At 58.1% G+C, this 24332-nt stretch overlaps 8 protein-coding genes across 8 annotated transcripts; 4 read left to right on the plus strand and 4 right to left on the minus strand.

The window, feature by feature from the left end:
• Positions 1–404: 404 nt before the first annotated feature.
• On the minus strand, positions 405–3891 carry MYCTH_2300751 (uncharacterized protein). The gene is made up of 2 exons (XM_003661359.1): positions 3451–3891; positions 405–3382 (listed from the first exon to the last, which is right to left on the minus strand). Exons 1-2 carry the CDS (start codon positions 3735–3737, stop codon positions 637–639), a joined length of 3033 nt encoding a protein of 1010 aa, XP_003661407.1. The 5' UTR covers positions 3738–3891; the 3' UTR covers positions 405–636.
• A 636-nt stretch (positions 3892–4527) lies between these two features.
• On the plus strand, positions 4528–6545 carry MYCTH_2300753 (uncharacterized protein). The gene is made up of 6 exons (XM_003661360.1): positions 4528–4618; positions 4680–4987; positions 5131–5402; positions 5472–5620; positions 5671–5914; positions 5972–6545. Exons 2-6 carry the CDS (start codon positions 4717–4719, stop codon positions 6461–6463), a joined length of 1428 nt encoding a protein of 475 aa, XP_003661408.1. The 5' UTR covers positions 4528–4618; positions 4680–4716; the 3' UTR covers positions 6464–6545.
• Positions 6546–7254: 709 nt separating this feature from the next.
• On the plus strand, positions 7255–9386 carry MYCTH_2300756 (uncharacterized protein). Its single transcript, XM_003661361.1, has one exon. It carries the CDS (start codon positions 7711–7713, stop codon positions 9298–9300), a length of 1590 nt encoding a protein of 529 aa, XP_003661409.1. The 5' UTR covers positions 7255–7710; the 3' UTR covers positions 9301–9386.
• Positions 9387–10231: 845 nt separating this feature from the next.
• On the plus strand, positions 10232–11806 carry MYCTH_2300757 (uncharacterized protein). Its single transcript, XM_003661362.1, has one exon. It carries the CDS (start codon positions 10305–10307, stop codon positions 11424–11426), a length of 1122 nt encoding a protein of 373 aa, XP_003661410.1. The 5' UTR covers positions 10232–10304; the 3' UTR covers positions 11427–11806.
• A 211-nt stretch (positions 11807–12017) lies between these two features.
• MYCTH_2300759 (uncharacterized protein) lies at positions 12018–13378 on the minus strand. Its single transcript, XM_003661363.1, has 2 exons — positions 13004–13378; positions 12018–12933 (listed from the first exon to the last, which is right to left on the minus strand). Exons 1-2 carry the CDS (start codon positions 13170–13172, stop codon positions 12530–12532), a joined length of 573 nt encoding a protein of 190 aa, XP_003661411.1. The 5' UTR covers positions 13173–13378; the 3' UTR covers positions 12018–12529.
• Positions 13379–14460: 1082 nt separating this feature from the next.
• MYCTH_2300760 (uncharacterized protein) lies at positions 14461–16225 on the plus strand. Its single transcript, XM_003661364.1, has 2 exons — positions 14461–15314; positions 15456–16225. The coding sequence occupies exons 1-2, from the start codon at positions 14629–14631 to the stop codon at positions 15961–15963; spliced, it is 1194 nt and encodes a 397-aa protein (XP_003661412.1). The 5' UTR covers positions 14461–14628; the 3' UTR covers positions 15964–16225.
• A 1-nt stretch (position 16226) lies between these two features.
• MYCTH_2300761 (uncharacterized protein) lies at positions 16227–20478 on the minus strand. Its single transcript, XM_003661365.1, has 3 exons — positions 20379–20478; positions 16831–19849; positions 16227–16706 (listed from the first exon to the last, which is right to left on the minus strand). Exons 2-3 carry the CDS (start codon positions 19807–19809, stop codon positions 16509–16511), a joined length of 3177 nt encoding a protein of 1058 aa, XP_003661413.1. The 5' UTR covers positions 19810–19849; positions 20379–20478; the 3' UTR covers positions 16227–16508.
• Positions 20479–21172: 694 nt separating this feature from the next.
• Positions 21173–23574, minus strand: MYCTH_2300767 (uncharacterized protein). The gene is made up of 5 exons (XM_003661366.1): positions 22901–23574; positions 22387–22753; positions 22123–22240; positions 21980–22038; positions 21173–21750 (listed from the first exon to the last, which is right to left on the minus strand). The coding sequence occupies exons 1-5, from the start codon at positions 23111–23113 to the stop codon at positions 21446–21448; spliced, it is 1062 nt and encodes a 353-aa protein (XP_003661414.1). The 5' UTR covers positions 23114–23574; the 3' UTR covers positions 21173–21445.
• Positions 23575–24332: the final 758 nt, after the last annotated feature.

Here is a 24332-nt window from a genome sequence, read left to right on the forward strand (position 1 = left end):
TGCGTTGCTGAAGGGACACTTAGCCACCTGGCTTCGGCCCGCAATTGTCCTTGCAAACCATGCCGGCTAGGCCAAGCAGAACAGGGTAAGCCGTTGTCGTCTCTGCTGCAAAGCCGATCGGGGGCCAGTCGGCTGGATAATGTACCTCCATCCTGGAGGTACATGATGTACATTGATCAACCAGGGAGGTTTTACCTGGTTCGCGACAAGGCATGCACTGGAGACCAAAACACAACATGTCCTCTGTTCTCTAGTCCGCAAATCCAAAGCTGAGGAAAGCGGCTCTGATAAAACGAGTCCAGGACTGGTGCTAGACCTGTGCCTGGGTTCTTGTTCTCGCGCCGTGCAGTGGTCTCAGAGCTATAAAGCCGAAGCAGTGAGACGTATCGTATTCGACGCTGTATGGGAGGGAAGGGAAAGTAGGAAGGCGATGGGAAAAGTGGGAGGGCACGCAGTGTGATGCCCATTTGGGTCACTACGGAGACATAGGGTCCTGATTTGGTGGTAGTGCTGCAGGATCCCGCCCTGCGGCCGGGCCTGACGATTAGAGAAGGGTATCATCGACATGTGTTGTACATATGATAGAATACATGGCGACTAGCGGCTAGATAGTCGTCGATCGGGAGTCGGCTTCGTTTAAGCGGACCCGTTGATGTTCATCTCGTTGATCGTCCAGGACTTGTCGACAAAATCGCGCTTCTCGCCTAGGAAGACCAGCCGTTCGGACCCTTGGGCCAACGCATCGACGATGTACTTCTGCGCAACTTCCCGAACCTGGTCCTTGGTAACATCCAGAAGCTGTTCGCGGCGTGTCTGCTTCATCTCCTCGGTGATGCCGTAAACGAAATTGCTCATGCCTTCTTCATTGACCGCCCGAGGCGCATCAACCCCCTGGAATACCGAGATTTTGGCGTCTTCGAGGTCGCGGTCAGACCACTTCTTGTCGACAGCCCACTGACCGGCGTTCCGCATGATCTTGATGGTGTTTACCGGGTTCGGGTCACGATAAGAGTAGAACCCAAAAATGCCATCAATAGCGCGAGAGTATGCGCCACCGCCGTAGGCGCCGCCCTTTTCGCGGATCTCGTGGTGCAGGTGTTTGTGGGTCAAGAGCGAGGATAGAATCTGAAGAGGGGCATTGTCGGGCGACGTGTAGGACACGGTTGGCAATGCCAATGCACCATAGTATACCTGGTACGGCAGGGGGTAGAATGACTTGATGTTCCGTGAAAAGTCCCGGCCCTGGCGCGTTGGGAAGTTGGCGGTATGGGACGGGAGCGAGTCCAGAAATCTTGAGAGGGCAGCGGTGTTGTCGGCAACGCTAGCGGCATCGCAAGTAATCGCAACTCTCATGGAGCCCGCAAAGGCGAACTGCTGAATCAACTTCAGCTTCCCAATGACATCTTCCAGGAGATCTGACTCTGGTCGACTGGCGAGGTTGGTGACCAACTTCACCTGGGACAAGCCGCTGACTTGCTCCCTGACGAAAGCGTCCCATGTCAAACCGGCTTCCGCAGCCCTCCGAGCATAAGCATGGCCGGATGACGCGATATCGTTGACGACACCATCGGCAGTCGCTTGGAGAAGCTGACGGATTTGCTGGGCGGCCTCCGGGCTATCGAAATTCGTCTCCACAACCAGCTTGCGCAGGAGATCGAACATGACTGGCACGTGGCGATCAAGGGCCATTCCGGAAAAGCTAAGCCCCTCTTTTGCTTGAGTGAAATCTGTAGGCCTTGATGCCGAGTGGTAGCCGACAGAAATTCCGCCAGTTTTCAGCTTGATGAGGTCCTCAAGCTGTTCCATCGTCATATCCTTAGTACCTAGGCGCATTATTGAGTCGGTAAAGAGGGGGATAAGAGATCGGAGTTCATCGGGCAGGTTTTCCAGCGTGCTGATCGCCCGGAAGTAGGTCAAACCATTAGTAGGCGCCTGGCGCAATTGGAGCTCGACCTCACCCACGGTCTCGCTCTGCAGCACCAATGGCTCCTTCCGGCGCGGGATATCCCGAACATGAACGCTGGGCAGGCAGCTTAGGTCCTCGGTGTTGGACTTGCTCTGCTCGGCCAATAAAGCCAACTCACGCTGTTCGAGCGCAGCCCGAGCTTGCTCCTCGCTTCCTGCAGCCTCAACGGCCTTGGAAATTTTGGTCTTGAGGCGAGCCTCCTCCTCCTGGGCAAGCTCCTGCACGTACTCGGCGGATGGAGCCATGGTGAATGTCAGGGTGTTGTCGTTCATCAAGTACTTCTCCATCAAGCCTTCGAGGTATCCTCCCTTGGCGTACTCGGCCTCAAAGGCAGCGAGCGTGTCATTCCAAGCAAGCGAGTCAAACGGATCCACGCCGGCAAACCATTTCGGCTTGAGCCGGTGCAGAAGGGACATGCCAAAGTTGGCCGTTTTGTGCTTGAGGCTCAGCTCGAGTTGATGCAGGTAACCGTCAATCTTGGATCGATCGAAGCCCTTATCCCGAACGCCGCGGAGAATATTCTGCACGGTAGGCTTCAGCTTGGGAACATCTGCCTCTGCCACGCCCGTCAACCCAACTGAGAAGATTCCGACCTTGGCCGAGCTGTCGTAGCCCGTGTTGGGACTCCAGTCAGTGCCAAGGCCAGTCTCGATGAGTCCCTTATACAATGGCGAACCGTAGCCATCCGTCAGCAGGGCAGAGATTAATGCCAGAGAGAACGACTCGACGACGTTCGAGGTGTCTCCAAGAATCCATGACACGGATGTCTTGAACTGCTTGTTCAAGTCGACCAGAGGGTCGACAGGACCTTGCAGCCGCACTTCCCGTGGGCCGCTGCTGAGATCGATGGGACGATGGATGGTCATGTCGCCGCGAATCCTCTCGAAAGCGCCAAGCTGGGCATCAATCTCCTTCAGATGGTCAGCCAGCGGCATATCGCCATAGGTGAAGACCTTGGCGTTGCTTGGGTGGTAGTGCTCGGCATGGAATTTCTTGAGCTGTTCGTACGTCAAGTCGGTGATTTTCTGAGGATCGCCGCCCGAGTTGTTGATGTCCGGGAAAATGTGGTCTTGGAACCGGATATAGAACAGATAGCCGGCGTCCGACATTTGACCCTTCATCTCGTTGTACACGACGCCCTTAAAGACGAGCTTCCGGTCTTCTGGTGTGACTTCAACTCCAGCCGTAATCGCCTGAGGATTCTCGGGACCGATGCGCCACCCTTCTTGGGTGAAATCGGACTCCTTCAACAACGGCCTTAGGGTCGCGTCGAGATACACGGACATGAGGTTTTTGAAGTCCTGGGCATTGGTCGTGGCGAAAGGGTAAAAAGTGTGGTCGGAGGCGGTGAACGCGTTCATGAAATTGGACAGCGTGCGTGGCAGCATCTTGAAGAACGGATCCCGAATCGGGTACCTGGAAGAGTGAGGAGGTTAGCGCGCGCCTCGAAAGAGAGCTTGCATTCAACACGGGACAAAACCCACTTCTCACTACCACACAACGTGGTGTGTTCAAGGATGTGTGGCACCCCCGTATCATCCGGGGGGTTCGTTTTGAAGCCGATCGAAAAGACATTGTTGCTGTCGTCGCGCGCAATGTGTAGGTGTTCGGCGCCGGTCTTGTCATGGCGCAGGTGTAGGGCGGTCAACTCGAGCTCCGGAACATGCTTCGTACGCAAAAGAGTGAAGCCATGAAGCTTCTCGCCGATCTTGGGATACTGGGAGAGGTCGGTCACGGCTTTTGCGGCCCGTTTGGCCGTGCCCCGAAGCATCTTGTGGCACGAAGAGGACGGAGTTAATGGCAACTCGTCACCAATTTGAGGTCGAGTTGATGCCGCTATGTGTGGTCGGCATGGGAGCGCAAACTTGTCGACCACGGACGTGTTCAAGGTGCTCCAACGAACGGAGTCGAAAACTTGAATGGTGGAGAATCGGATGGAATCGAACTAATAAGCCGGCGAAAGGCTGGAATTTTGGCCGGCACGGCTTGGTCGGGAAGTGGAACCGTCTGCTTGTTATGGAAGCACCGAAGATTGGGCGTCGACAATGGGGCATCTGGAGGTACCTTCCTATCTGACAAGCAACGCTTGCTGTTACGGGGCCTGACTCGTCCGCATAATACGCAGTACTCCGTACCTAGGTAATGATTCAGCGGATTAACGTCCCGATACTCTTGTCCCGCCGCGAATTGGTGCTCCACACCTGAGTTTTAGCAGCGGTCCCAAGGATTCCCAGACTGGACGAGGCTAATGCAACTGCGACGACATTCTGGAGACAGGAGCAATCTCTGCAGTTGCTCGGCCTGCTCAACGACCAGCATTTCGTGCAACCCTGCCACCACCATCCCATCAACCACCGGGACCCTTGCCCGAACGGAGACGGGGCATACGGCACAGCAGTGCGCATCCGAACACTTCCCGCTTGCGAAGCATCGATAGTGTGCATTCGGTCCCGCATGTGTGCATCAGGACGCAAGTCGGTCCCTGCCGCCGTCTGCTTGACTAAGTGACCCGCAAGTGCCCCCGACCTTCGCCCTCCGATCGTAGAGGACCGTAAGGGATCCCCGGAACGACGGGGACGACCAGGGCGACTACCCACTGCACTCTCCCGCGCGCAGGCCACATCGCCGCAACCAAGGCCGAATATCAAAACGGTATGGGGTTGCAGAGTCCCCCACAGCGTCACACCTGTGCTCACCACTCTCTTTCACTTAGCCTGTACCCGTCGATGTCCTCGGCTGAAACCACCACGATGGCTTCGGCGACTCCGGCACCGCGACCTGCGACACCCGTGGCGAACGGAACCCCGAACCAACCGACGCCCGACGCAGGCCAAGCGAATGGGAATCACGCTGCTGGCAATGAAAACCGTCCCGCTCCGGCACCGCCCGCTGCTGCTTCCGGGAAGAAGGGCAAACAAAAGAAGGCGCCCGAGCCGACCGAAGCGTCAAAGCTGATTGCGCAAAGAATTTCGCAGCTGGAACTCGATGCGGCCGGCGAGAAAGACCAGGAGGCTGAAATAGGTGGGTGCAATTCTTTATTTAACATGGGCAGAGACGATTATGTTTGGTGCCAACCTGCTTGTCGTTGGCGACAAACCCCCCCCCCTAAAAAATGCCGCAGAAAGGAGGGTGTATTCTGGAACTTGCCCACTGACTGGTGGCAGAGAGGGAGGTCAGGAAGGCGAACCGGGAGCTGCATAATCAGACTTCCAAGATGAGCGACTTGCAAAAGATCGAGCACCTTACGAAACGATGCTCCGACCTTCTCTCGGATATGAAGCGTCACGAACGGGAGAGTATCAAGAACAAGAAGCGCGGAGACCAGCTGCAGAAGGACAAGGACAACAGCAGGAACGAGCTTAACAAGACGGTATCTCTCAAGGAGAAGCTGGAGAAGCTTTGTCGGGAGCTTCAAAAAGAGAACAACAAGCTCAAGGTGCGCTCCCCATTTCGGAGCCGGGCGGACTCTAAAGAGCGCAGTATTCTGACGGAATGGCCTGAACAGAACGAGAACAAGACGCTATCCGACACGCAGATCAGGAGCCAGAACACCTGGGACGAGCGATACTCGGGCCTCCTCCGGCGCATGGACGACTACCAAGAGGAAAAAGACAACCCGCGCAAGCAGGTGGTCGACATGGAGATAGAGGAGTTGTCCGTTTCCCCCTTGATGGTCTCTTGAGTTTGCGACTCACGATCTACAGATTTGCGCAGCGCTTCAAGTCATTTATCGATCAGTACGAACTCCGAGAGCTGCACTTCCACTCGCAGATGCGCACCAAGGAGCTCGAGGTCCAGTACAACCTCGCTCGGTACGAGCGGGAGAAGAAGAACTACGAGGCGGAGCTGGCGCGGTCGAGGCAGCTCAATGCACAGGTGCAGACCTTCTCCAAAACAGAGGCTGAACTGAGGCAACAGCTCAACGTCTACGTAGATAAGTTCAAACAGGTCTGTCTCGTCCGCTGTCAATGGGCTCTAGCGCTCAGAACTGACGCGCGGGCACAGGTCGAGGATACACTCAACAATAGCAACGATCTGTTCATGACGTTCCGGAAAGAAATGGAAGACATGTCCAAGAAGACGAAGCGGCTGGAGCGCGAGAACGAGAACCTTAAGCGGAAGCACGACCAGGTGAACGGCAACATCCTCAAGATGGCGGAGGAGCGTAACAAGAACCTGGCCGAGATTGAGGAGTTGAAGAAGAAGCTCGAGAAGCTCAACGGCATCATCAAGCAGATGCAGCAGCAGGGCCGGGGCATCCCGCAAGGGATGACGGGCACGGTGGAGAACGGGTACGCGGAAGGATCCGTGGAAGGGGACGAGAGCGAGTACGAGGACGACGAGTACGATGAAGGTGAAGACGAGGAGGTTAGCGACGAGGAAGACGAGTACGACGACGAGACGGAGGACGAGCTCCATCACCAGCAACAACAGCCCCAGCCGTACGGCCCGGCACCGCCTGCCCCGGTTGCCGCAACTACCAACGGTCACCGTTAGGATCGGGAGAAGAAGAAGAAGAAGAAGCCAGATGACGACGACGTGGTGATCCGGCTGTGGGTGCGACGCCGCACGCTGCGTGTGTTGACCGCATACGCAGCCCCCTGGGACAAGCCTCCTAAGGCCGCCGCCCGATATCTGCGAAGATCCCGACGGCCTGGATCATGAGCACTCGGTCGGCGTCGCGGGCCCCGATCAATCATCACGGGCTGTATAATCAGCGAGTATCGCTCCTATATAGCGTTGTTCAGTATTATTTTCGTTTTTGCAATTCTTGCCGCTCCCGCGTTCGCGCACGTCCTTTGCAATTCGCACAGTCGCGTCTCACTGCCCGTTGCACGTAGAGTAGCGCTTGCGGTGATCTCATTGCCGGGGGGGGGGGGGGGGGGAGGTTCTGCTAGTGTACGGAGTATATACTGTAATCAACTAACGGGGGCCTCGGACACGGCAGCGTGGTCCGCCTTCTCAATGCAGGTAGGGGATCGTCCGTATAGCGGGGCTTCCCCAGACTGAGGGCCCGGTTATGCATCAATCCATCATGAAAGTGCGGCACAAGTCGAGACGGTGTGGCCTGCTTCCCAGTTTGCCGACTTCATCCATCCAAGAATGGAGGGCAGCAGAAGTGAGAACCTGAGACAAGTCGCGAGCGGGTAACGTTGACCCACGACTGCATCAACCAATTGCGCGACGAACCTTTCGCCATCTCCTGTCTTGTTGTCTGATCCGCGCGACGTTCTTGGTGCGCGGCGCCAATTTGCTGTATTACGCCAAGTGAAGCTCACTGCACATTACATTACGGATACGTACTGTACCCGATCAAGCCGCATCCTCCCTTTCCGTTGCGTCTTTGAACCGCCGCAACGAGCGATCTCCTCTTATCTATCCCTGACTCGATGGAAACTCGATGCCTTTAAAGCGGACACCGACGTCTTGACACAACTACGCACACACGGTCGCCCAATACTCAAATACTCAACGTCGAAACGCTTGGTTACACCGGATGCCCCTCCCCTCTCAATCTAAGACGCTGCGATCCGCGCCAGCGCCAGCTCTGCTACTCAGTCATCATTGGCTTCCGTTTTCAATTTGCACCGCGCCATAGCCAAACTAAAACCCTGGCTGGTATCCGTTCAACTGAAGACTCGGGAAGGAGAGGGCACAAGTGAGAAGAAGAAGAAAAAAAAGAAGGGGGGTGGGGGAAAAAGGAATAGAAAAGGAAAAGGTACAGAGGAGCACAAGACGATACTATGGCCTTCATCCAGGACCCCCGCCTCCGCCAAACGTGGAACCAGCTCTCACAGACGACCGAGACCGTCACGTCGGATGCCGCCGCTGGCATCTGGGCCTTCGGCCACCGCTACGTCCAGCCGTGTCTGTCGTCGCTCGCGGGCGCCGTCGACTCGTGCACGGCAATCTGCCTGGGCGACCGCGAGGAGCGGGCGCGCCGCGCGCGTGAGCGGGACCGCGGCGCCCGCGGGTCCCGCCGGAGCGTCGGCGGAGGGCGCGGCCTCCTGTCGCGGCCCGAGTACAGCTTCGATTTCTACGACGACTGGGAGGAGGACTTGTTCATCGCGGAGCAGTTGGCCGAGGACCAGGATGACGATGACGGGCTCCTGGATCGGGGCGCCGCGGCCAGCAGTCGGCGCGGTGGGGGGATCTTGGGCGGCGACTGGGATCGGCTGCTTGCCGGGTCGGGGCACAGGAGCCGGCTCGGGGCCGGCGGAGGCGGGATAGGCGGGACAGGGGATGTGGTGGACCAGCCCAGGCGCAAGAGGGGGATGAGCTACGGCACGAGGGGCGGGGTGAGGAGAAAGGTTTCGGGGGAGGAGGATCCGAACGTCATCCCGAGGACGGCGCCGCTGGGGTTCCTGGGAAGGCTGCCCTTCAAGATCATGGGGAGCCTGCGGTACAAGCCATCAGCGGCGAACCTGAGGGAGCATCCCGGAGGGCATGGGCATCATCATCATCATCATCACCATCAAGGCACGGCAAGGGACGACGAGCAAGAGCCGCTGTTGGGGAGCAGCAATGAGGAAGCCGCGACGACGGGGCAGAAGGGGAAGCGGCCGAGGAGTGACACGACTAATTCCGGGGACACGTCGAGCTCGTACCGGTCGAGGGGGGATCTGTTCCCCAGCGATGGGGAAGGAGACGAGGATGCGGTGCCGCTAGACGACGAGTTTACCGTGGCGTTGGAGCGTGTGGATGACCGAGGCAGCACAAGGACGCGCAGCAGCAAGGGGAAGCGGACAGATGAGAGGGGCAAAGATAGGGACAGGAACAGGGACAAGGGCCTGTCGAGAACAGTGTCGCGGACCACGATATCGTCAACCAATACGCCGGACGAGACCAAGTGGGACAGCAACCCGGTATCTCCTGTACAGGAACTGGGCTACGACGACGACGGCGACAACGACGACAACGAAGACGACAATGACGACGCCCCACAGGTCCCGTCGCTCGAGGACCTCCGTCGGGAAGAGGAGCAGGCCGAGAGGGAGGAAGCCGAAGAGATTGAGCGGCGGCGGAGGGCTGCCTCGCGATTGGCGAGGGAGCGAGGCTTGAAAACGGACGACGCCCACGTCCCGGAATCGGTTGGCGAGGCGAACGGAGACGCGCAGGATGCCGAGAGCGGGCGCCCTCCGGGACGGATTGGCACCGAAGTAGCCGAGTCTGCGGCTGACGATGCCGGGCTGGAAGAGGTCCAAGAAGTCAAGCCACCACCATCCGCGGCGACTCCGGAACCCGCACCTCCACAGACGAACAAGACGGACGGAGAGCTGCAGGCCGAGAGCACCGTTGTGCCAGCCCGGCTACCTCGCTTTGGTCAGCGATGACAGCTTTCAAACGACGATGTATAATACGAGAAGTCCGGATTAAAATCCGGCAGCCACTCGATGAACGACATTACGGGAGATGGGCCTTTTGTCCCCAGCTATCACGAGACTCAAGGTTATATATACGGTATGACGGCAACGGAGTTTGGACCCTCTGCTTTTGGTGGTGGTTTTAGGCTCGGTTTGATATGATATCCCGGTGTTGATGGTCTAGTAGATGCAACTCATGAACATGGCTATGATGGATTGATTGATGTTCACGGTTATTCTTCCTGATCTCGCGCATACACGCCCTTGGTACGTACTGCATTGTATGTACATACATACTTGTTTCAACCCAAGGCATGGAAGTTGCCTACCCTAATATTTACGCAGTGTCGCGGTACCGCGGTACCTTTTATGATGATGGATGCAGTTCAGCTGCAGATACCAGTGGCAGATGCCACAGCTCCGGTCAAGCCACCGTCCCAGATGCCTCGGCTCCTCCCCGCTCCCCGCATCTTGGCTCCCCAGGTACCGGTTCCCCTGGCTCCACTCAGTGGAGCGCAGCGGTTATCATTCCAGTCGTCGAAGGGAGTGAAGTTGCGATCTTGGGGGGAGAGGTGTGAGAGAAGTAGGTCTCGCGTCTTACTCGATTTGATGGTTTGATTTTGTGTTTTTTCTTTTCTTTTTATTCCTTCTATATTTTTGTCCTTTGTTCCTGACCTCGCCTCCCCGAGTGTTCTTCTTCTTCCCTCCCTCCCCCCCTCTTCCCCATTTTATCCGAAGACACCGTGCCAACCTCACCATCTATGTCTCCGTGCTTCCACAACTGGTAGTTACACGGCGCCCGCCCTCGCATTATCATATCCGCTTACTTCTCTTCCTCCTATCCTACTCCCCTTACTACTTCTCCCCCTCCTTCTAACTCCAACTCCCCACTCGTCAGGCCGTTCACCACCACCAACATTGCCTCATTAACCATCAAAAAAAAGAAAAAAAAAAAAGAAAAGAAAATAATAATAATGGCCACACCCACGAAGACGACAACGAGGACGACGACGACGACCACCACCACCACCACCACCGCGGCCACGGGTCCCATCACCACCCCTCTGACGACCCTCCTGGGGATCCGTCACCCGATCCTGCTGGCCGGCATGGCGCGCGTGTCTAACGGGCGGCTGGCCGCGGCCGTGTCCAACGCGGGCGGGCTGGGGGTCATCGGGGGCTTCATGTACACGCCGGAGCAGCTGCGCGAGATTGTGGCGGAGCTCAAGGCGCACCTGCGGTCGCCGGACCTGCCGTTCGGCATCGACCTGGCGCTGCCCCAGGTGGGCGGGTCGGCGCGCAAGACGAACCACGACTACACGGGGGGGCGGCTGGACGAGCTGGTCGACGTCACGATCGAGTCGGGCGCCCGCCTGTTTGTGAGCGCCGTCGGCGTGCCCCCGCGCCGCGTCGTCGACCGCCTGCACGCCGCCGGGGTCCTCGTCATGAACATGGTCGGGCACCCCAAGCACGCCGTCAAGGCGCTCGACCTCGGCGTCGACATGGTCTGCGCCCAGGGCGGCGAGGGCGGCGGGCACACGGGCGACGTGGCCAACAGCGTGCTGATCCCCGCCGTCGTGGACGTGGCCAAGCGGTACCGGCCCCAGCTGCTGGGCGGGGACCGGCCGGCGCTCGTCCTGGCCGCGGGGGGCATCTGCGACGGCCGCGGGCTGGCGAGCTCGCTGATGCAGGGCGCGGTCGGCGTCTGGGTCGGCACGCGCTTCGTCGCCAGCGTCGAGGCCGGCTGCAGCGACCAGCACAAGGAGGCCGTCGTGAGCTGCGGCTTCGAGGACACGGAGCGGACCCTCGTCATCAGCGGCCGCCCCCTGCGGATGAAGACCAACGACTACATCCGCAAGTGGCACGCCCAGCCCGACAAGATCCGGGAGCTGTGCAGCAAGGGCATAGTGCCCCTCGAGCACGACCTCGACCAGGGCAACGAGGTCGACATGCCGCACCTCATGGGCCAGGTCGCCGGCGCCATCACAAAGATCCAGCCGGCGGGCGAGATTGTCGACGAGATGGTGGCCGAGGCGGTCGAGATGCTCAAGCTGGCCAATGTATATCTGAACGGGGGGAAGGCGAGCAAGTTGTAATATGTAATATGTCGAACTTTCCGATAGCGCCAAAGGGGGTCGCAGTGTAACTTGTGGCATCTCGGACATGGAGAGAAGAGTCTATTGTCCTGTCGAGTTGTCGCGTCCTCCTCCTTCGGACAGCCCAAACCAACATTTGGCTTCCGCACCTCATCAGAGGTCCCCTTTTTATTCGATTGTCATCCAGTAGGCTACGTCGATGGGTTGGAGCTACCGGGGCAAGCATATAATTCACCCTTCTGTCCACCCTTGCCGAATACTCCATGCTCTCAGTTCCCGGAAACGGGATTAGAGAGCGAACACGAGAAAAGACGTCTCCTATAAAGTTGCCGTGAGCACAGTACATTGTATCATCGTCACCACGGCAATGCTAGCGGCGTCTCCCTCATATGGGAACTGGACCGCCAGACAAGGAAGTTACAAGCATGCACGAAGGCTGGGGCTGAGAGCGGCGACAGAGTGCTACATCGAGGCATAGACCGGGAAGTTCAGCCTCTGAAATCACGAGCAACCGGATGAGAGCGAGACTGCCAAGTTAGCTTGACACAATGACAACCGCATTGGGCGAACTGCCTACATTCTGCTCTCCTTGTCAGTCCGGAAACAGGGAGAACGGAGACAGAAGGTGAATGATGTGCACAAAACAAGCTTATCCAGGACTTTGGAATGTGGATTCGGCCTCACAGAGGGAACCAAAACTCATTGTACGTTTGGCCGTGGCACCATCGAATCTTGGGAGCTGCATCTTGGGCGCCGGGCATTAAAGGCACAAACCTTCTATATTCTCTCGGAGCCAGATGGACGCGGTTTCCTGCGGTCCGGCACGGAGGCGCTTCATTTCCATCTCAGCAATGAGGGGCGCAGAAAGGCAACAGCATCGGGGGAGCCGAGCTATTCAGGGGGAGAAGCCAGCTGTTGGACGTTGACACAATCGCCCCAACACGGCACGCGAGATGCCGTTGACCTTCCCGACGCCGGTGATCGAGGCTCGAACAACACGTCATGAGAGTGTCCCAATCAGGAATCCCCAGCTGGGGGGTTGTCCCAACGGCGGCGGCGGCAGAGGCGGTGGCGGCATATCGCCGTGGTTCGGGCACCTTTGTTCACCACACGTCGCTGGGGTTGACCTCATGCTTCTCGCCGTCGTCCCTCACATGCTGCCGCTTGACGTCCCTCTTCATGGGCTTGCGCATGTCGTAGGCATCCTCGCTCGACAGGGTCGGGTCGGACGAGTGCTCGCCGTAGTAGTCCTTGACGACGCGGTAGACGCTGTAGCCCATGCTCTTGTAGAAGGCGATGGCCTTGTGGTTGCTGACGCGCACAAACAGGTCGACGAACCAGGCGTCGTTGGCGTCGGCGGCCATCTCGAGCTGCTCAGTCAGCAGCCTCCCAATGCCGAGGCGGCGGGCTTCCGGGGCCACGGTGACGGCCGTGATGTGGGCGTGCCAGGGCAGGTAGTGCTCCGAGAAGCGGTACACGTCGGGCGACGACTCGAGCTTGCCCATGACTGCGAGAAACGGAAGGGAGGGTCAGCAGGCGCGGCGACGGGCTGCGAGACCACCGAGGTTGGTTCCTACTGTAGCCTATGATGTTGCCGTGCTGGTCCTCGGCGACCTGGAACAGGGACGGCCATTTCGCGTAGTACTGCAGGTAGAAGCCGAGATCATACGTCTCGGTGAAGGGATCGAGGTTGCATTTCGACAGCTTGTTCAGGTCCTCAGGCCTGAACCTGCGAAAGTTGGCCATGGCACGAGCAGAGCGCTGGTTGTGCTGCTGGGGCTTGTCGGCCAATCTCTATTGACTTTTCAGCAGGTAACGGGAAACGAAGTTTTGGGTCTTTGAATGAATCCCAGGTCCAAGTTCAGAGGTTGAGGCGGGGACAATTGGACCAGAGCGAATGTGGGGTAATAGTTCCTTTGCTGGTTTGTTAATTACCGAGCGCCTTCTCGGGGCAGTCGCCGCCGTGGTAGGCAGAGAGCACGTAGGTGCTGTACCAGGTAGGTACTGTACAGACCGCGAAAACTCCAAATAGGTACCTTAGGTATTTAAATAATTGGTCAAACTCAAATGCTCAATATCTGTTTCTTTCTCTTCTTGATTTTCTACCCATTTTCTTACTCACTTACTGATGGGCAACCCTTCTCTATTAAACCCTCCTCGGAGAGTTTGGCCACTAACAAGTAACCTCAAACAAGGGCTGCAGGAGCCCCTCCATCATTGAGCCTGTTCCTGCCCCAAAACGGAAGTCGGCTTACTCCTGGTGCTCGACACGAAGTACGACCCCCTGGGGAAGGTTGAAGAACTGGAACGGTTCCAGTAAAGGCATGATGCCTGCTAACGTAAAGATACTAGTGTGGTCCCGTTTCCTTGCTTTCTTCGATGAGAGCGCAACAGACCTGGTCGCTCGGTACCCAAACTCTAGCATAGTCATCATGCGAATAACCTTCGCATTCACGTCGAATTGTGGGTACCCTTGGCCATCGGCAGTCCTGCAATCCCATCAACCCCGGCCCCCCACCTGTTAGGCTGCTGTGCCAGACCAGAACCTGGAATCGCAGAAACGGGAAACGGAAAACGCGTGCATGCGGCGAGACTGCTGAGCTCGAAGGAGGAGAATACAGAATACAGCTGCGGCCCGACTACCACTGAAAGAACTGGACGAGACAAAGACTCTCCCTGGGTTTTCCTCCATACTTTAGCTCCAATAATTGCTCCGTCGAAGCGACAACACTTGGCACGGCCTTCCTTGCTCTCTGCTCCCAAATCTCGGTCGTTGAAACGGCACAGGGTACGGATTACATACATACATTTCCGACACGGACCCAAACCACTCTCCCTTATTATCATTCGGACCCGCCTGTCCATCGAGCACGCCAGCCAGCTCTAGACGGCCGAGTCTGATACACCTCCTTAACTTTGTTTGCACTACGATTGACCCTTTGGCCGGCCGAGGATTCGCCATCTGTGCACATAGCGTTTAACGACAGCAACGGGCGCATCAAGAACCCCGACTCGATCTGCCAACGAGGCGTCTGTCAATCGCACCAACGCGCCACCGCTGCTTGGAGCTATCGACAAACGAAACGCCGGACAAACGACCAACTTCTTTACGGGCTGCGACTGGGACCATCGAAAGCCCACCACCACGACAACCGGACGGACCAACGAGTCGACTCACCAACCCAAACACTTCTCGCCCCAGATGTCTTCCCCGCGAACGCCGCTCCATTCCCCCCAACCCTCCGTCGACTACTCGGCCGCCTCCTACGCTTCGTACTCGCCACAAGAGCGCCGTCAGTCCAAGGCGTCCTCATTCAATGACTCGTCCATGGACCTAGGCATTCCCGCCGGCGGCGCGGGCGCAGAGGGCGGGGGCGGAGGGCTGGGCAACCTCGCTGACGAACTGGCCGGTGCTTTCTCGGACGGCGAGGATGATTACGACGGGTATGAGGAGGGGGACTACGACGACGAAGCGGCCGGCGAACAAGGAAGCGAAGGAAGGGCGCCGGCGATCAATCCCCAAGAACCGGCAGCACAGAGCCCTAGGAAAGAGGACGGCGTGAGGGATAGCGGCGTGGACGTAGGTGGTAGCCCATCAGGGGCTGGGAAGGGGCATGACTCCAAGCGGAGTCTGGAACCCCCAACGCCGAACGGGCGGGGCCATCGCAGGAAGGGCAGCGAGTATGACGGGAGCGAGTACGGGAGCGAATCCGACTTTGAGTCGACCGGGATGCCGGCCAGGCTCATAGAGAGGATGGACGAGGTCGAATCCCTCGCCCGTCGGGGGACGGAACGCACCGGCTCCGCGGCAGACGGCGCCTTCAAACGCGTGACCGAGGGGCTGCGCGATCTGAGCTCTCAAGCCAACGTCGAAGGCAGCGCCACCAGGTACGCTGTCCCACTCACTCACTCACTTCTTCCCAACCTTTTTTATTTTTATTTTTATTTCTCTCTCTCTCTCTCTCCCTCCTTTTTTTTTTTCGACTGGATAGATAAAACTAACCAGAGGCAATCACCTTCTCTTTCTAGGCTAATAACCGCCCACACGGCGCTCACAACCCACCTCACCCACCAGACCCGGCAGCTGCACAACCTGACCTTCCCGCTCCTCTCCCCGCTGGCCGCCCCGCCGACCGAGGAGACGGTGGAGGCGCTCCTGCCGATGCTGCTGACGCTGACGGAGCTGATGCCGCGCCCGTCGGCGCCGGCGCTGCAGTCGCTCGCGTCGCTGCACGCGCTCACCGCCGACCTGGCCCAGACGCTCAACTACCTCTCGGACACGCTGCACATGTCGCGGCAGACGACCACCGCCGCCGCCCGCCGCCTGCGCGCCGCCCGCGAGGTCGTCGCCGAGCTCCGCCGCGACGAGGAGCTCCGCGAGGAGGGCGAGCGCTGGCTCGCCCGCGGCGGCTGGGGCGAGCGCCTGGCCAGGCGCGAGTGCGCCCTCGTCTGCGGCGACGTCGTCGGCGGCTTCGAGAAGGTCTGCGAGAGCTGGCGCGAGCGCCTCATGAAGCTGGACGAGTCCAGCCAGGCCTGACCGGGTCAACGTCTGTCTTCGGGGCATCTTCTGGGCTGCCTTTTCTTAAACGGTCGACCATTTGCGAAAGGGGAGGAAGGGGGGGAGGAAGCTCATTTTTCCTTCTTTCTCTACGTTGTCTTTCTTTTTTTTTTTTAAATTTGTTCTCAAAACCGGGTGGATGTATGCATACATGGCTGGGTGCGGCGTGGTGGACTATGGCTTGTGGCGTGATACATAGCTATTCATATATACCACAGATGGCGTTTTGGGAGAGAGGATGGGGGAAGGAGGGGGGGAAGGTTGAAGCGATGGGATAGCTAGGTGCGCAACAGGAAAGGGGACAGCGGGTATCTTAGTCGTTGAAAAAATAGAGCGGCAGGGTTGGTTCTGGTTCCAGTGCTCGGCGAGCGTAGCGAACGCCGGCGCCAGTCGGATAGGAAAAGGAAGGGGAAGTAATAAGACTGAGCTACGCTTAGACCTAGGATGCGGTCGCCAGAATTTCTATGCCCCTGTCTATGCTATGGCGTGCCCGAAACAGAGAGCGATCACGCAGCTACTCACCTCTACTCCGAATCCTCGTCGAAATTAGAGTCCTCATCCATTCCATCCTCGTCGTTCTCATCGTCATCCTCGTCCTCATCCTCCTCTTCCTCCTCCCCCTCTCCATCTTCGTCCCCTTTCAACCCATAATCGTCATAGAAATGCGAGAGGGTCTGCACCTGCGTCTTATACCCAGCAGTGCCGAGAGCTTTGGCAATAGTCTAAGCAGTCTGTTAGCCAATATCCTTCATTGCCCCCTTCCGTTTTCAACCTCTCATGAGATCCGAAACAGAAAAGATTGGAGAAAAATTAGGAGGAAAAAGAAAAGGAAAAGCAAAGACTTGCCTCCTCCATGACCGGCGCGCACGTCACCACGACATTGCTCTTGCCGGGCTCAAAGACAGGCAAGAGGACGTCCCTCATGACCGCGCGGATCTCGTCCTCGGTGACCTCGCGCACGCGGGCCAGGATGTCGCGGTACCAGTCGTGCTCCAGGCCCCTGACGACGCCGACGACGTAGTTCTGCTGGGCGGCGGCTTCCATGGTGGCCTGCTCGTCGGCGACGCCAAAGACGACGCCGCTGACGGCGGCCTCGACTAGGTGCCGGTCGAGCGGGACCTCGGCCGAGGCCAGCCGTGCGACGGTGGCGCGGCTGGCCGCGATCGCCTTGCTCGCGTCGGGCGACCGGTACACCTTGAACTGGACGTAGCCGCCGTCGATCTCGCGGGAGAAGGAGACGCCGTAGGCGAGCCCGTTGCCGCGGACCGCGTTCCAAAGCGGCCCCTCGACCGCCTCGAGATAGCCCAAGGCGACGAGGTAGGCGGGCAGGCGCGGGTCTGAGTAGCTCTTCAGGCCCGTGGCGGTGCTGACGCTGTAGGAGCTCTTGAGGGTCGTCATGGGGATGACAACGGCGCCGAAGGAGCCCGGGGATCGGCCCTCGGCGCTGAGCATGGAGTAGGGCTTGGTAAGGGGGAGGATGTCCTTGGCGCCGCCGAAGCCGGGGTTGTCTCGGGTGAGGGAGTCCCATGCCGCGACGGGGTTGTCCAGCTTGGCGACGTTCGAGGTCACGAGGACGCGCATGTTGTCGAAGGTGAAGAGGCTCTTGCGGAGTTCGTCGAACCAGGACAGCACCGTGTCGGGCTCTCTCTCGAGGAGCTTCTTCAGGCGGCGCAGATACACGGCCTTCACCAGGGTCCGCTTTGCGGCAAGGTAGGACTCGGGCTTGAGATGGATGGCCATGTCCACTTCTTGGGCCATGGTCCGTCCGTCCCGCTTCGCTTCCGGGACGTCTGCGAGCGCCTTGACGACCGCCGCCTTCACCCTGACCGGGTCGAGGATGAGGTCGAACATCAGGGTCCGCAGCCAGCCGATGATGGTCGCATATTTCTCCCGGTCCATCTGGAACTGGATCGCCACGCCCTCGTAGTCGCCCAGCCGGGAAGACGAGGTGATGTGGTAGCTGATGGTATCCCTCTCGAGCCGCTTCACCACTTCCTCGAATTCCAGGCGCTGCCCGTGCCTCGTCACCGGGGAGTTGAAGAAGATGTCGGCGAACAGAGGCATGAGTGGTTTGTACTTGATGGGCGTCTGCGACATGCCGAGGTGGACGGTGAGATGCACAAAGTTTGTCGGGACGTCCTCGAACTGCACGAACAGGGGCAGGCCGGCCTGGGGTGCTGCATCGATGACCCTCTGCGCAGCGTTGTCCGAAACACCCAGGCTCCGGGCCTTGCCCGACCTCGCGGTTGCGGACTCGATGAAGTGGATGGAAGAGGTACCGGGCACAGGCCACTGGTCCAGCACATCGGGCGGGATCGGCCTGTCGTTGTTCTTCTTTGCCTTCTCGAGCCTCTCGGCCAGCTTCAGGAGACCCTCCTTGCCAAGGTCCTCCCTCCTCTTGGCCAGCCGCGCCTCGTCGTTCGCCTTGAGCGTGTTGGCAAGCTCCATGGACGGCTTCCCCAGGATGGAGATGTGGTGGGCGTCCGAGATCCATTTCTTCAGGAAGGACCTCCACTGCTCTTCGGTCCAGCCATCGAGGACGTCGTACTCTCTCAGGGTCTCCAGGTCCTTCAGCGTGGCACCGCTGCGCTCCCCAAAGAGGTAGTCGGTGATGATGTTGGTAGCATAGAAGCCCTCGGAGCTCTCGGCCTGGAGCTTCACCAGCCGTTTTTCCCGCTGCAGGCACTCCTTGATGTAGCCCATGTCGAGAGGTTTGGACGCGACCTCCCTGAGGAGGGAGATGAGGCGCTGCTCGACAAAGGCAAGCTTCTCGGTGGCAACGCTGGTGGGCTGGAACCAGATGACCGAGTTCGGCCTGCTATCCCACCCGTAGGATATCGAGCTGGCGAGTTGCTCCTTCTCGACCATGACGTTCTCAATCACCGACACGGACGATCCGCAGAGGTACGTCAGGATAATGTTCATGGCCGTCCCTTGAACCTGGTCGATACAGCTCGGTCCGAAGAATGCCACGAGGATCTCGCCAGTCGACTCGTCCTCTTCGGGGAACTCAACCGTCTCGACAATGGTCTCCTCCAGGGGCGGGGGCTGGGCGGAGTCCACAAAGGGACGCTTGAAGTGGGGGTCGGGAGGCGGGATGTCGTCCTTGATGCTCTCCTCGAAATCGTCCAAGATCCTCAAGAGGTCGGCGTGGTCGGCCTCGCCGATGATGATGATGGCTAGGTTCTGAGGCTGATACATGGCCTTGTGGAATTCGCGGATCCGTTGCGGGGTCAAGACCCTGAGTGCTTCCATCATGCCGCCCGTCTCGTACCGGAAGCCGACATTCTCGGGATAGAGCAGCCGGCGGGCTCGCAGCTCCATGAGCTCGTTGCTGCGGTATTGAACAGCCTGCATCTCGGAGTAGACGACGCCGGCGTCGTTGCCCTCGCCGTCGATGTGGTGGACTTCGGTCACGCAGGCGTCATCGGTAATGTTGGGGACGATGACGTGCTCGAGATAGACGGGCAAGATCTGAGCGAAGCCCTCCCAGCCAGCCGTCTCGAGGGTGTACGCGGTGTGGTCGACAGCCGTCCAGGCGTTGGTATTGGAATAGGCACGGCCGGCCAGCTTGTCGAGCAGGCCCTTGTAATGGTAGCTCTTTGAGCCCATGAAGATGAGATGCTCGAGGGTGTGGGGGGCTCCCGAGTCATCAAAGATCTCGGTGGCCAGGGTGAAGTAGCCGTTGATCTTGGGCCCCTTGCGGTCGGCCACGATGACCTGCATGCCGCTCCGCTCCGACTCATACTGGGTGATGGTTGTGGGAGCATAGTCGGTGCGGAAGCTCTGGACCTTGCGAAACCGGGGTCTTCGTTGAGCCGTCATGTTCCAGCCTATGACTCTCTGCAGCAGACCTTGAAGATAACTGACAAGTCACGTTAGCAGTTGAGCTTAAAAGCAAGGTTCTTCAGTACCGGCGATTTAGCTCATGGTTTGCTTTCTTTCTTTCTTTTCTTTTTTTTCCCTCCCAGGGGCCAAGATCTACGTGGTGATGGGCAAACATGCGCATAGAGGCGTACCCAAAGTCCAGCGTCGCCGGCTCCGTGGCGTGTTGTGCTGCGACGGCGCTACCGATCGCACTGGCGAGCGCCAACAGCACCAGCACACGCCATGTGAAAAAGACCCAGGGATGCATCCTCCCTCGTGGTAAGTGAGAAAAGGGCGTGCGCGTTCCTAGGAGAAGAGGGGATGGAAAGGGCGACACGGGAAGAGAGGAAAATGGAAATCGCCAGACCCATGCCGAGGAACGTTGGCAGCGATGGGCGTCGTGAAGAGCACCCCAGTCCTTGTTTGGCCGACCAATGTGATGCCGGCTGGCTTGGTGAGGAGGGTTTTTGATAGGGAGACTTTACTGGGCCTCAAAACCAGTAAAAGGTTGGTGCTGACATACATACCGTAACCTGGTTCGCAGATTGCCTCGCCGAAAGATAGATGCCTGGGCGACAGAGTTGGGGCCCAATAATGGTGCGACTGCGTGTTCGCAGGTAGGTGAGCGGTCTAACAAGCGGGGGGTTATGAGGACTGAGGAGTCCTTTAGCTGGCTCCCAGGAGCGAAAGCAAGACGGCAGTTATCTCGAGGACAGTGTCCCCAAACCCGGGTGCTGAGGGCGATGGTTAGATTTGTCCCACTTAAGTTATTTTCGATTGTGGTCCCTCAGAGCCGGAAGGAAGGAGGATTTTCCGTGAGACGTTTCTGAGACTTCAGACAACAGAATGAGGGCAAATATCGGTCGAAAAATTGGTCGCTGAGAGCCTCGAATTGTCCTCAAGCCGCCAGAGCACGGCAGGTTGGAACTAATACCACGAACCGGGGCCTTCCTTTTCTGTGTCCCACCACGATGGTGAACCCTGCCAGTGCCAGAAATGGCGGGGCAACTCATGTCGGTGGGAGTAGCCCGCTTACCGCTCCCGACTCGGGAAACTCCCGCACCTGGTACCGCGACCGAGTCCACATACCTCTCCTTCGCACTTCGCTCGCATGAAAGTTCAGCAATTGCAATACCGCAGAGGCAAAGAGGTTCTGGAGCAATCCATGCAAGAGCTGATATACAGACACTCTGAAAATGGGCAATGCGAGGGTTAGTCGGTGTCAAAGTACGTATGTAGTGTAAGTAGCGTATGTGGTAGGTACAGTACATACATACGTACAGGACATGAAAAATTGCGGGGGTGACTTATCAATTGTTATCGCTTGCTTACCTAAGTCTTCAAGTTCATTGCTGAGTTCCCTCGGATTAAACCGCCTTTAGCTACCTTAGGCACCTTTCCAAGCTGCGTGAGCTGTATTCCATACAAAATAATACTTGATAAAGAAAGCAAAAGGTCGAAAGTTGCATTGCAGTCAATCACAAGGTTTCCATCCCAGATTGTGTTGAGGAGAGATTAGCTAGTTCATTCGCTTGGTTCTCACTCACAAAAGGGAAAAGAAAAAAAATTGATAAAAGAAAAAGATAAAGTAGCATTACACAGCCAACCCAATACTTTTTTTATCCTTTTCATCGCCCTGGCGAACGTGGACCTCTTCCACAGCTTGGACATCAAGCCCCGGCCACGAACTCCCGGTCGACCTTTTCTTGTCGGTATCGTTCGACAGGAGATCGGTTCCTCGCGCCGTCGACGAGGTCGTCCTGAGCTGCACGAATTCCGGCTGTGAGGGCTTCGAGCTGTCGTCGCGTTGGATGAGGACGCGCAGCATCGGGATGGAGGCGGCCATGATGGCGGTGGCTGGCTCGGCGGTGCCAAAGATCTGCAGATCTACGGTGGTCGCTATTCAGAGGGAAGGGAGGGGAAGAGAAGGGAAAGCCTTGGTCAGTTGCCGCTCGACTGGGTGAGAACGGAGAAAAGAGAACAGAAGGAAGCGAAAGGGAGAGGGAGAGGGAGAGGGAAAGGGAGAGGGAGAGGGAGAGGGAAAGGGAGAGGGAGAGGGAGAGGGAAGAGAGATCGTGTCGCTAGGGAACAGAAGAGAAGCGGGGTAGGTAGGGAGCTAAGTACTCACTGTTGGCGTTTCCGATGACATACATGGTCTGGATCTTCAGGAAGGCCATGACGCCGTCGCTGTGCAGCAGAGTCAGTCGCTTCCGTACGACAGACGCCGTAAAAGGCAGCTAGCCAGCCGGATGGCTGTCGTCCCTGACTCACATGATACCGGCACTCATGGCCACCAGCGCACCCAGCCTCTCCCGTCTGTTGATCGTATTGGACCAGATGATCTTCCACGGAAGGAGAGCGAGGACGATATCCATCACGCCCGAGAAAACTACAACACAGAAACGGTGTCAACAGTGTGCCATCCCTCTCGTGTCAAGTCGTCTCTTCGTCGTGCCCGGGGACAGCCCTTGCCGCGTGTCAAAGGGAGGGGGAAGGGAAGGGAAGGGGGAGAAGGAGTCCCGAGATCGCACGTACCGGCAACGGCAGTATTGTAGTTCCGGACAATGTCGGGCGTGAAGCAGGAGCCCTCCAGGTAAGAACGCCAGGTCTTCTGGACCGGCCAGCACTGGATCCAGTGGATGACCCCGTTGGAGCCGAGCACCAGGTTGACGCTGATGATGATGAACCAGATGGTGCGGCGCATCCCGCCCTCCGAGATGCGCAGCAGCGTGATGGCGAAGGACGTCTTAGTCCAGCAGGTGGCCAGGATGTTGCCGAACCCGCCGGCCATCGAGAACATGCCCATGCTGGCGATGGCCTCTTCGCTCAAGTCTTCGTAATGCCTGCCTAGCCCATGGTGAACGGCGACCGTCAGGAGCGAGATGGCGTAGATGAGGGCGATCTGGAGGACTTGGGGTCAGAACAAGGGAGAAGTGTATGGGGTAGGGTAGGTAAAAAGGGCCCGGGAGTCCAGAGGTGTGTGATGGACGGGAATCCCCTCCCCGTTCAGTCCCTGTGGAGAGAGAGAGAGGGAGGGAGGGAAACATACCCAGCCGGCAATGAGGAAGTTGTCGTCCCACCACAACCGACGGCGCCGCGAGAGCTTGCAGTATACGCGCAGGCCCAAGAAGAGAGTCGAGAGTCCTGCCATAGCCCAAATGACGCGGAGCAGGTACGGCCCGACGTTGTCAGGTCCCGGCAGTGTCTCGGTGGTGGCCCGCCCAAAATGTCGGGTCGTCGGGGTCATGTATGGATGCGGCATGGTTGGTTGCAGATATGGATCGCATCGGCGGAGCAGGAGCAATGTGGGAAGAAAGCTAGACGAGCTACACCCGGGGAAGCCGCGGCAGGACACCCGGGATGGATAGACGGTCGCGGACGGTGTGCGTGAGAAGGCTTCTCTTCGGTTGCGTTTGGGGGTTGAGGGGTGAGAGGTGAGGAAGAGAGAGAGAGAGAGAATGCCGACAGCCGCGGGACTTGAACATGTCGGTTTACGATGGGGCCGGAGAGCAGGGCGTTTCCCTAAATCATGGGGAAGAACGCTCTAACGAACTCTCGAGCGACCATCTCAGTCGGGGTGTCGAGAAACGGGGGACCAGTCTTACGCAGAGAGAAAGAGAGAGAGCGAGCACCGAGGGTACGTCTACACTACTATGTGTCTGTGTGTGGGTGTGAGAGTGGGCGTGTGGGTGTGAACGAGACTCCGCGAAACCGCCCGCAAGAGCGGCAGATAGTGTTCTTGTTGGGGTTTGCAACGCTTGGTCGGGCCCATTGGCCGCCGTTGGCCCAGAGGGTGGTATCACCCCGCCCTCCAGGTTTTTCTTCACGGGCCCGGGAGCGAACATTAGTGCCACTGTGCCGTCCGAACCCTGCCTTGACACGACGCTAGGTTCGAAGTTTTGTTAATCGAGATGCTTCCCCAGCCGACGATCGGCCACGCCAATCTCGTGCGCACGGGCGCCATGTCAACGGTCCGCCTTGGTCCGCGCCTTTTTCAGCTCCAAGCCACCCTATAGTATAATAGCTGCAGATAATCTGAAAATCTTGCTCGCTCCCAAAGAATTTTTTTTTTTTTTTTTTTTGCAGGCTTTACCGAGTCCGTCCTGGACTTTCTGGGGCGCCCCTCAGCAGGATGATACTTCTGCTTACTACTACTCGGTACTGCTGCTGCTGCTGCTGCTGCTACTACTACTACTATAACTACTACTACTACATAGTAGGACTGTTACAGTGGACTTAGGTCCGAGGATGGCGGAGGCCGACGCTTCAAGCTGGGGCAGGTCTTGTTCGGATATCACAGGGGATTTACTGAATTCTGCTCACTCACGAGGCTCGCTTTGGCGTCCTCGCTCTGGCGTAGTCGTATAATAATATATGCCCACGACGACTCCGCACCTAAAGCAGTCCCCGCCATTGGAACTGTTGCGCAGTACTCCGTATACCTTTTTTTAACATGGCACGTGAGACAAGACGAACCCTCG

This window comes from Thermothelomyces thermophilus, chromosome 2 (assembly GCF_000226095.1).
Source record: "Thermothelomyces thermophilus ATCC 42464 chromosome 2, complete sequence".
NCBI lineage: Eukaryota > Fungi > Ascomycota > Sordariomycetes > Sordariales > Chaetomiaceae > Thermothelomyces > Thermothelomyces thermophilus.